The sequence below is a fragment of the Daphnia carinata genome, chromosome 7 (assembly GCF_022539665.2).
Source record: "Daphnia carinata strain CSIRO-1 chromosome 7, CSIRO_AGI_Dcar_HiC_V3, whole genome shotgun sequence".
Taxonomy (NCBI): domain Eukaryota; kingdom Metazoa; phylum Arthropoda; class Branchiopoda; order Diplostraca; family Daphniidae; genus Daphnia; species Daphnia carinata.
Genome location: NC_081337.1, coordinates 4,294,071 through 4,304,250, shown reverse-complemented (window position 1 = coordinate 4,304,250; position 10,180 = coordinate 4,294,071). Strand labels below are relative to the sequence as shown.

At 40.1% G+C, this 10,180-nt stretch overlaps 1 protein-coding gene across 1 annotated transcript; it reads left to right on the top strand.

Moving 5' to 3' along the window:
• The first annotated feature begins 460 nt into the window (after positions 1-460).
• On the top strand, positions 461-8,279 carry LOC130695485 (endoribonuclease Dicer-like). Its single transcript, XM_057518620.1, has 19 exons — positions 461-611; positions 723-838; positions 899-1,048; positions 1,109-1,438; positions 1,506-1,738; positions 1,921-2,047; positions 2,109-2,529; positions 2,594-3,102; positions 3,165-3,675; positions 3,728-4,413; positions 4,486-4,635; positions 4,751-4,854; positions 4,919-5,179; positions 5,246-6,582; positions 6,662-7,202; positions 7,267-7,487; positions 7,550-7,697; positions 7,765-7,840; positions 7,924-8,279. Exons 1-19 carry the CDS (start codon positions 537-539, stop codon positions 8,093-8,095), a joined length of 6,168 nt encoding a protein of 2,055 aa, XP_057374603.1. The 5' UTR covers positions 461-536; the 3' UTR covers positions 8,096-8,279.
• Positions 8,280-10,180: the final 1,901 nt, after the last annotated feature.

Below are 10,180 nucleotides of genomic sequence, written 5' to 3'. Positions count from 1 at the left end.
TCGTGCTTTCGGGGACCCTACTGTCATTAACAAAATCTTTACACTGGCTTTAATAAATAAAAGCCGCTAAAAAAAATTAAACCAAGCCGAATCAGCCGCGCACGGCAACTTTACATACGACGAAATAAATTTCCGCTAGATGGCAAAAAATTTGATGGAAAGTTTTGTCCGAAAACGGTGTAATCGGGGTACGTGACGGGTATAGAACGAACCCGTGTGCTTTCCTCTTGCACAAGGTGCACAAGATTAAACCCGCAGGCCGCCTTAAATGACCAGAAACAGAAAAAACCGGCACCCCGAAACCCAAAACTATCTTTGATCGGCCAAAAAGCCAGCCGATTATCGTGGGGCCAAGCCCTGTTTTTAGATGCCGAAGTTGTGCAAAGAATAATTTCGTTGGAATAGCGCCAACCCTGCTTGTCCAAATACCGCAAGAGCCCATGCCGAAAGGCCATGTTGTAAACAAAAGCTTTTTAACGTAGTGGTTCGTCTCTATTCACACTACGTTAATTGAAACCCTTTTGTTATTTCACTTCATGACACACAGAGGAATGTTACCATTAATGATGGATTTATCAACGAGTGACAATTTTACACCAAGAGATTCTGAGGTTTTCGGTTTTTTATATCCTTAAAACATAGTTATTACTCTGTTAAAGCACATAATTCATAGTTACCTATCAAATTTTATGAAATTCGTAATTGTTTTCCATAATTTTTAGGTGGAACTTTTTGAATCTGCTAAATTCAAAAATACCATTGCATGTTTAAAAGCAGATTTGGGGAAAATGTTTGTTGCTGTAATGTTAATACGTGAAAAAGCTTTTGAAGTTTGCAGGTATGTTTTTTTATTATTCTCAGCACTTTAAGATTTCCCCCTGATGATTTATTTAATCAGTTTACCACAACAACATGGATTTTCCTCTGTATACCTTACACCAACAGTTAAATTGGCACTTCAGCGATCTGCCTACTTACGTCATCACACTCCTTTGAAGGTGGGAATTTTTCATGAGAAAAAAGGTGTAATACAATGGAGTTGTCAGAGGTATGTCTAAGCACATGAGTATTTTGAAAATATTTAATACAACATCTGTTCTTGTTCTAGATGGAAAGATGAGTTAGGAAAAAGCCAAGTACTTGTTATGACTTATGTGATTTTCCTTGAAGCTATCCAGAAAGGCTTCCTTGAAATGAGCAAGCTTAATTTGTTGATATTGGATGACTGTCATAATATTATGAATGATGAAGCTTTGAAAAAAATATTGGATTTATATGAAAAGCCAGCCAACAGTCTACATCCAAGAATCCTAGGATTGACTACATCAATTGTGAATAACATATGCAAGCCAATGGAACTATCCCAATTGATAACCATTCTGGAAAACAAATTGCAGTCCTCTATCTCCACTTCAAACAATGTTTTATCAGCATTACAGTGAGGAATCATATCCATTAAAATTATGATTTCTACTCTCATCTATTTAAACGTCGATTGAATATAGGCATTCAACTCGCCCCAAAGAATTAGTGTGTGAAATATCTTCAAAGCCTGAAGCCTGTCGGCTCGAGCTAGAAATTATGAATCGCGTTCAGCAGTTGAACAGTTATCTACGTGATCATCGCTATGATCCAACAGAGTATTATGGAGAGCAAGATTATCTTAAAGAAATACCCGATCCCTGCCTTGAACCTGTTGATCTACTTGAAGAGTATATCCAAATCATTCAAAATTTCGGTAAAAGATAGAGCATACCTTAATTAATCATTGTCGGTTACTGTTAGTGGTTGTAGTTATTGGAAATATTGTTTTGTTTGTGTAGCAGGATTTGGTTTTCTTTTCTTTGTATTTATTCGCTTTTTTGTAGAAAGTATGTACCCATATGTCGGTTACAACTCAGAACTATTTCGTTATCTTAGGTCCATGGGGAGCAGACCGTGCTGCTTTGGTTTATCTCATTCATTTAGAAAAACTTAAAACCAAAGCAGTATATGAAAGACATTACCTTCTATTGTGTTTGGTCTTTACGGTTTTGCTTGAAATACGGTTGGCTTTCTAATGGTACTGATATCAAAGTATTTTTCATTCTTTATATTCCATTTTGTAGGTCATTGTGCGAAGAAGAATTTCAGCGATACTCGGAATATGAACGTATAGAGAAGTTTAGCCACCCTAAAGTTCTTCGCCTTTTGGACATTCTGCGTATTTATAGACCGCCAATAACTTCAAAATTGCCCGGGAACAACGATCCATCAGAGCAAACCGATTCCACCGTATTAGTTCATGCTGACGATCTCGCTGATCAAGTTCAAAAATTGTCCACAGAACCATTACAGGCCGTAGAGTTACCTGAGAATGGCCCATCCTTTGTGCGTCGACCAACTACTCAGTCGGGTCACGTAAGTCGTCGTAGGCGTCCTGATTTCCCTGCTCGTCATCACCGAGTTCGAGAAGACGCTTATCAGCTATGTGGAATGATTTTCACTGAGAGGCGCACCACAGCCAAACTACTCTATCATCTTTTAAAGGTAATCAAAAGATGATGCTACATAATCCTTGTTGGATTAAATATCTTAATTAATTATTGTCTAGGATGCAAGTCGTTGCGACCCTCAGTTAGCGTATCTAAGCCCTCTGTATACCGTTGATCGGACTGAAGGCATGACCGTTAAGGAAACAGAAAGTGAAGATCGGAAGCAAGAAGACGTTATGAAACGTTTTCGCAGTCGCGATTGTAATATTCTCGTAGCCACGAGCGTTCTAGAGGATGGTATTGACGTTCCAGCGTGTCATCTGGTTATCCGGTACGATTTGCCACAAACTTACCGTGCGTATGTCCATTCAAAGGCTCGAGCGCGCGCTAAAAAATCCCATTATATTCTGATGGTCGAGAAGGAGCGCATAGACGAATTTCTAGTGAATCTCTCTCACTTCCATGCCACTGAACAAATTCTGCTAAGTAAAAGTGGCTATCACAACTCTTTGGCCGAGTTCGTCAATCACAGTGAAGATATGCTCAATAATGTTGAGAAACCGTACACGTCTGGTGATGCTTCGAAATCTTATGCGTCTTTACAAAACGCCATCTCCATCATTAACAGGTATAACGCAAATGGGTTAAAATAAAAACGACTGTAATTTTCAGAAAGATAAATATTTTTAGATATTGCGCAAAGTTGCCCAGTGATTGTTTCACTCGCCTTATTCCTGTTTGGAAAATACGAACAGTAAAGCAAGAATACGTTGACTCATCTGCATGGGACAAATGGTGCGAACTATTTCACAAAAGCGATGCAGCAGGAAAAATGCGCTTGGATGTAGCGTATGTTTGCTCATTACAACTACCAATAAATTCCTCTCTGCGGCAAACTGTATCAGGTCTTCCCATGCCATCGAAAGTAATAGCCAAACGATCTGCAGCGCTGGAAGCGTGTCGATTATTGCACCAGCAGAAAGAGCTGGACGATAACTTTTATCCCACTGGGAAGGAAAATCTCCGACTGGAGGAGGAGGAGGATTACAACGCTGATTTGGAAGACGAAATTGTTCCCGACAATCTGCCACGTCCGGGCACTACGAAACGAAGGCAGTACTATTATAAGCAAGTGGCCGAGCCGTTTGTCGATGGAATTCCACGTCCCAATCAACCCTGTTACTTATACGCAATCACAATGGTATTTGTTTTACATTCAGGGAATCGATTATTAATGAAAAAGAATTTATTAGGTACTAACTGAGCCTATACCTGAGGAGCAAAACACGCGTGGGAGAAAAATTTACAAACCTGAGAACTCCCTGCAGAGTTTGGGAATTTTGAATAGTAAACCGCTATCGCAAATTTGCCCGTTTCCTATTTTCACCCGGTCAGGCGAGGTGGAAGTGCAAATAGTAAAAATTGCCGATGAGGTTTATGTGACCGACGAGCAATTAAAACAAATAACAGATTTTCAACGCTACATCTTCCGAAACGTGCTTTCTTTGGAAAAGGACCCAATGTTGTTAGATGTTTTTCACGCCGACTGTTCCTATCTAATCGTGCCTTTAAAGAGGAATTCGTTAGCGGACTATTCCCCCTTACATCTGGATTTTGCATTCATCGATTTAATTTCATCTGTTCGAGACGCGAAACCTCAGCTGGTAGCAGACGAAGAGAGAACCGGTTATGTCTTTGATCCTCGCCTTTTTGCTGATGCGGTCGTGATGAAATGGTATCGGGACCAAGAACATCCGCAATGTTTCTACGTTGCCGAGATATTCACCGAACTCAACCCGCAGTCAAAATTTCCTGATAACAACTATCCAACATTCGAAAAATATTACCGCCATAAATATGGGATCCAAATCCAGAACCTGAAGCAGCCGCTCTTGGACGTGGATCACACTTCAGCTAGATTAAACTTCTTAACGCCAAGGTGCGTATGAGAGGTTTATTTCTCGTTGCAAATGTTTCATACATCTCTTGCGTTTTCATAATACTTACACAGATATGTGAACCGAAAAGGTGTAATGCTCCCTACTAGTTCGGAGCATACAAAAAAGACCCAGCGAGAAAGTCTGCAGCAAAAGCAAATATTGGTGCCTGAGTTGTGTAGCATCCATCCTTTTTCGGCCTCTCTATGGAGACAAGTAGTTTGGTAAATGTCGTTAATTATTTAATATTTGCTTTATTCATTCTTCTTTCGAGAAAATTTCTTGGCGTTTTCATAAAAACAATTCCATATCTTTTCTGGCCATTTGCGCCCATTTTAGTTTACCGTGCATTCTTTACCGTTTGAACGGTCTCCTCCTGGCGGAACAACTCCGCTGCAAAGTAGCGATGGAAATCTCGCTGGGAAAGAGCCAGCTCGATCCTGGTTCGTAGTATTAGGTTAATTTAATCGAACTCGTGTTATTAAGTGCTTTGTCTATTTTGTTTAGATTTCCGCTGGCCCGCCTTACGATTCGATTGGAAATGCAAATCCTCAGATCCTATATTACCACCGGTTAAAAATGCAATCAGTGCTAAAAATGTTGAAGAAGTTAAACAGCCAAAAGATGAAATCGAAAACGGTAACGTACCAAAATCGCCTTCAAAGCCGCAGAAACGAGAAAGTAAGGAAGCGAAAAAGAGCACGGGAGCTTCTTTATTGGATATCGGAGTATGGAACCCGGATACGGTTGATGGCAACAACCAGAATGGTAATACGTCATAACAAGCTAAATCGCTTATTTAATAATAAATACTATTTGTATTTTGTCATACAGGAACGGGAGAAACGGCTGATGAAGACTATGACTATAGCGATCTTCAAGCAGTAGCTCTGCTGACCAATGATAATGGAGCAGATTTTGACTGGTCTAAACCGGTGGTGGATATTTCTGGACTTGAAGGATCTCTCCCTAAGTTCGGCGTGGGAACGCAAGATTACGTTGGATCCTGGGATGAGCCAAAACCAAAGGAATTCTCCCAGTACCGCCCGAAGTCACCGTCGGAATTGATTAGCAATTTTTCGGACGGCTCGTATAACAGTGATCAAAGCATGAATGACAGTGACACGGACGATGATTCCGAGGAAGAAGAAAATGTTTGTAAAGTGAAAGAATTCGGACCCAAATTTGTCTGTCGAGGAGACACCGCAGAAGCGATCGAAGAACCCATTAACCAAAAAGCAAAAAAATTTAAAAGTCCCGAGGAGGAAGAATTAGAAGAAGGTCAGATGGACGACGAAGAGCCTTATGAACAGGTCGAAGATTTGCTTAGCATGAAAAACCGATGGAACGTTGATTTAACAAACAGTGATTTGGAACGCAGATGTGAAGATTTGCTCAAGTTACACAAAGCAGTGATTGTTGATGAATCCGTCGTGCCTGTGGATAAAGAGATCCCTATTGCATCGCCTTTCCATAGTCGGATAGTGGACCATCCAGACAATCTGGCAGAAGTTTCGGGAAATGTGAAAAACTCCCACGAAATCTCTGGCTCACCAACAGGCAAATCAAATCGACGACTGGCATCTGAGAGCCCACATATGCTAGAGCTTACTAGCCTGTTGCTGGCACAATGTACCAGTGAGATTCATGACGAATGTGATCCATCTTCTGATCCATCCACTCACCTCCCCCACATAGTTCATCCACTCCAAAAAGAAAAATCGTTATTAGCAACAGTAGAAATGTCAGTTCCTGGTTTGGATTTCCCCTTCAGTTTTGACGAGCAACAGGGTTTAGAAAGCCATCCGGGGCCATCTCCGAGCGTGATTCTACAGGCTTTCACAATGTCTAGTGCCAATGATGGCATTAATTTAGAGCGACTTGAAACGATTGGCGATTCGTTCTTAAAGTACTCCATCACAACGTATTTGTACTGCAAATATAACAGTATTCACGAGGGGGAACTCAGTCATCTGCGGTCGCGTCAAGTTTCCAATCTCCATCTTTATCAGTTGGGCAAGAAAAAACTTTTCGGTGGATGCATGGTTGCAACAAAATTCAATCCACACGAGAATTGGTTGCCGCCTGGCTACGTAATCCCAGATGCCTTGGAAGAAGCACTGATTTCATCTGGAATCCCATTGAATTATTGGAATGTCGTGGATCTTCAGGTACTTTTTAAAATCATTTAACTCTGCCGTCACTTTGTTACTCGTGAAAAAGAAATTAATTTCGTAAATGGCATTGTAGGGCATGGAGCATATGTCAAGCGAACAAGTGAAAGCCTTGGTTCAAGAGAAATCGGAGCAGATCATGTTGCGATTTGGTGGGAAAATTCCGTCAGTCGAGGACATGGTAGTCGAAGGAAATATCTATCATGCCCAAGATTTACCTCGTTTCGTTCCTTATAACCTACTAACGCAACATAGCATACCTGATAAAAGTATTGCTGATTGTGTAGAGGCGCTCATTGGAGCATACCTCAGAGCTTGTGGTCCAAGAGGGGCCCTGCTTTTCATGTCCTGGCTTGGATTGAAAGTGCTCCCTGTCCTTGATGAAGGTTCTTATGGCTACTGGACTCCACCTGTCTCACCTTTAGTAGATCAGCCATTACGTGTTCATGTTATGCTTGATCACATGTTAGCGGGATTTGATTCGTTCGAAGAAAAGATATGCTACAAGTTTAACGACCGCTCCTACCTGTTGCAGGCCTTCAGCCACGCCTCGTACTATCTCAACAGATTGACCGATTGCTATCAGAGACTGGAATTCCTCGGTGATGCCGTCTTAGGTAAAAATGTTTGAATTACATATTTTGGCATTCATTATAGGGGTTTTTGCTGATGTATCAATAGATTACCTGATTACGCGATATTTGTACGAAAATTTACCTCGTCACCCACCCGGTGCCCTTACTGATCTGCGCTCAGCATTAGTGAATAATACGACGTTTGCTGTTTTGGCAGAGCGTTTTGAATTCCATCGCTATTTCAAACACTTGTCGCCTACTCTAAATCAAATTATGGATAAGTTCATCAAAGCTCAAGAGGAAAATGGACACTCTATTAATGAAGAAGTATTCATTTACAAAACTCATTCAATTGTCCAATAGATAAATATCAGATTTCTGTTTTACAGTATTATATGATTGAAGCCGAAGACGTGGAAGTGCCTAAAGTTCTTGGCGATGTATTTGAATCAGTAGCCGGAGCTATATACCTCGATTCACACATGTCGCTCAATGCTGTTTGGAGAGTGTACTACAATATGATGAAAAAAGAAATTGGTATTTGTTTTTCGATGATTAGAGAAAATGGTTTCTGATAATGTTTTTTTTTTCTTCTTCTGTACAGACGAGTTTAGTATAAATGTTCCGAAGTCGCCCATCAGAGAATTGCTGGAACTAGAAACCGATCGAGTTAAATTTGGGTAAGAAGCGATAGCCAACTTGGCATTTCTCTCTGCTTCGAGTTCTTTTATGTCTGCTAACTTGTGCGCAATTGGATATACAGAAAAGCTGAACGCCTACCAGACGGTCGTTTGAGAGTTACCGTTGACGTCATTGGTAAAGGAACTTTTAAAGGTATTGGGCGAAATTATCGCATTGCAAAGTGCACTGCGGCTAAATATGCACTGCGAACGTTAGAGAAACGCAAAATGCTGACCAAACGCGGTGAACAGTGAACCTGTGGTAAGCTTGTCGCCTCTGTGTGTCGTGCAAAAGCAAAATGTTCTCAAACGCCAAAACAGCATAATTTCTTTAGTGTATTTGGCAGTTGACGTTGACCCATACCGACTGTCAGGACATTAAAGAAGTATGGTGTTTACTAATAGGAAGATGTGATTAGCTAATACATATGTCAAATCGAAGTTATAGTATCATATCACTTTACCTTTTTCAATACGGAACTACCATACAGTGTTAGAGGGACTTCGTTAAATATTAAATGAACGTAATATCTTTAGCGAATTAATAATTCTGAATCCGTGTAAGAAGGCGGCATTAAAAATCAGCGGGAAGTATTTTGAAGTGCGATGCGTTTTCTTATTTTTACGATTTCTCATTATAGAGGGCCTTTTAAGTATTCATATTAAAAAATCGATGTGGAATACGGTGACAATAAGTATGTGAACCCGATGTTCCCTAGACAACGAGAGACAGTCACCTTTAAAAAGAGAAAATAACAAAATAATTTGAGCATCCACAGATCTAAGAATTTCCGTGAAGTGTACCAAAACTTGTGACATCGGTTTCAGTCATTAGCTGTTTACACTAATGGCTTAACCATTCGCTATAACCATTTGCAATAGCCAAAACAATTCGATAACCCTGACCCTGAGTAGTCTCATTTTCTCAGTTCAAATAATTAACTGTTGGGGAATCAGCTGTCAGCTGGTTCCCGGTGATTGTAGGCTCTGGGTGGAGAATCTGCTAACTTGATCGATGATCGCAGATCGGCATAGAAATTCGATTGGTTCTTTTTTTTCTTTAAACCACGATCCATCTGTTTGGCCGTGTGATTGCAATGACCGTACGTTTTCAATGTTGGCGTTCTGTTTCTCGTCATGATAGAATGTTAACAGCTCCACTGAGCCACAAATCCTTTGCCTCGAACAACGATTAATATTTTAACGTTTTCATGTTCCAGTAAATTTTTCAACTTGCATCGTATTATCAGTCAATACAGATATTAGTTCAAGTGATTTTCGTGCTATCAACCCACAGTTTTGTTCTTGACGAGCAAAATGGCTCACTTTATAAAATACAATCTTTTATTTTCATAATAGAATAAATCAGTATTTAATGGGAATGAAAATTAGCTGATAGGGCGTAAAAGTTTTTACGTTGATGCACCGTTGTTTAACGAGCCAGAGCCGTCCGCGTGAAGCTTGAGGAATGCACAAAGCACTGCATTGTGCGTAGTCTGTCACCAGAAAGTAAAAGGACAGCAACTGCTTTGCTCCACGGTGAGGGCAACCGCCCACAAGTGAAAGTAGTGTTAGCCACACTTCGTCACTTGCACATCATTAGGGTGAAATAAGTCGTTTTACATCAAAATAAAATGTATGTAACTAATGAAAGCATTTGTACTGTAAATATAACGGTGTCAGTTCTTGAACCTGCTGTATTGTGAGCCAGAATCATAAATACACGGAGTCCGAAATCGTACAACTGTTATTCGATAGAATGATTTTTTCAACTACGCAAATGAACTGAATTGCCGCACCGCGTTTTTACATAAAGCAGGATATCCTCGGCATTCTTTGCTGAGAGCGCGCCTCAAGAACTTTGTTCCATACTTCACTAATCGCGATACGTCACTCAATGCATCTGACCTCCTTAGAGATAATACCACAAGATCACGCGAATATGATTGCGAAATTTTAGTTCCCTCAACAAGTCGTTAAATCAAGGATTATCATTCCTATTCACAATAATAGGTATAGGCTAAGTTTTTACAGATCTAACTTTCAAGATCAAAAATTATTCTTGAGAAGCTTCTCGGGATCTATGACTTTTCTCAATTAAAACAAAATTTATCGACGTTTAAGGTAGAATTTCTTTCATTTCGGTTTAAAAGGTGTAAAATAGGTTGTTTGCAGCTTCCCCTAGAGGATCGTTATACCGCTACACCTTTTCTTTTTAAAGCGTTCCAAAACGAAAGAAAACATTTCACAATCAATTGAACTCCATTTCACCGCGAGCTGACATAAGATTGATTTTTAAATATGACCCTTGGCACAAGTATATTTTTAAATAAATGAGGG

Excerpts from the sequence above, each read along its gene's own strand:
- LOC130695485 (XM_057518620.1), top strand. The coding sequence starts at position 537 with ATGACACACAGAGGAATGTTACCATTAATGATGGATTTATCAACGAGT. Across the intron at positions 839-898 it reads AAAGCTTTTGAAGTTTGCAG|TTTACCACAACAACATGGAT; the intron begins GTATGTTTTTTT and ends TTATTTAATCAG. Across the intron at positions 1,739-1,920 it reads CCAAATCATTCAAAATTTCG|GTCCATGGGGAGCAGACCGT; the intron begins GTAAAAGATAGA and ends TCGTTATCTTAG.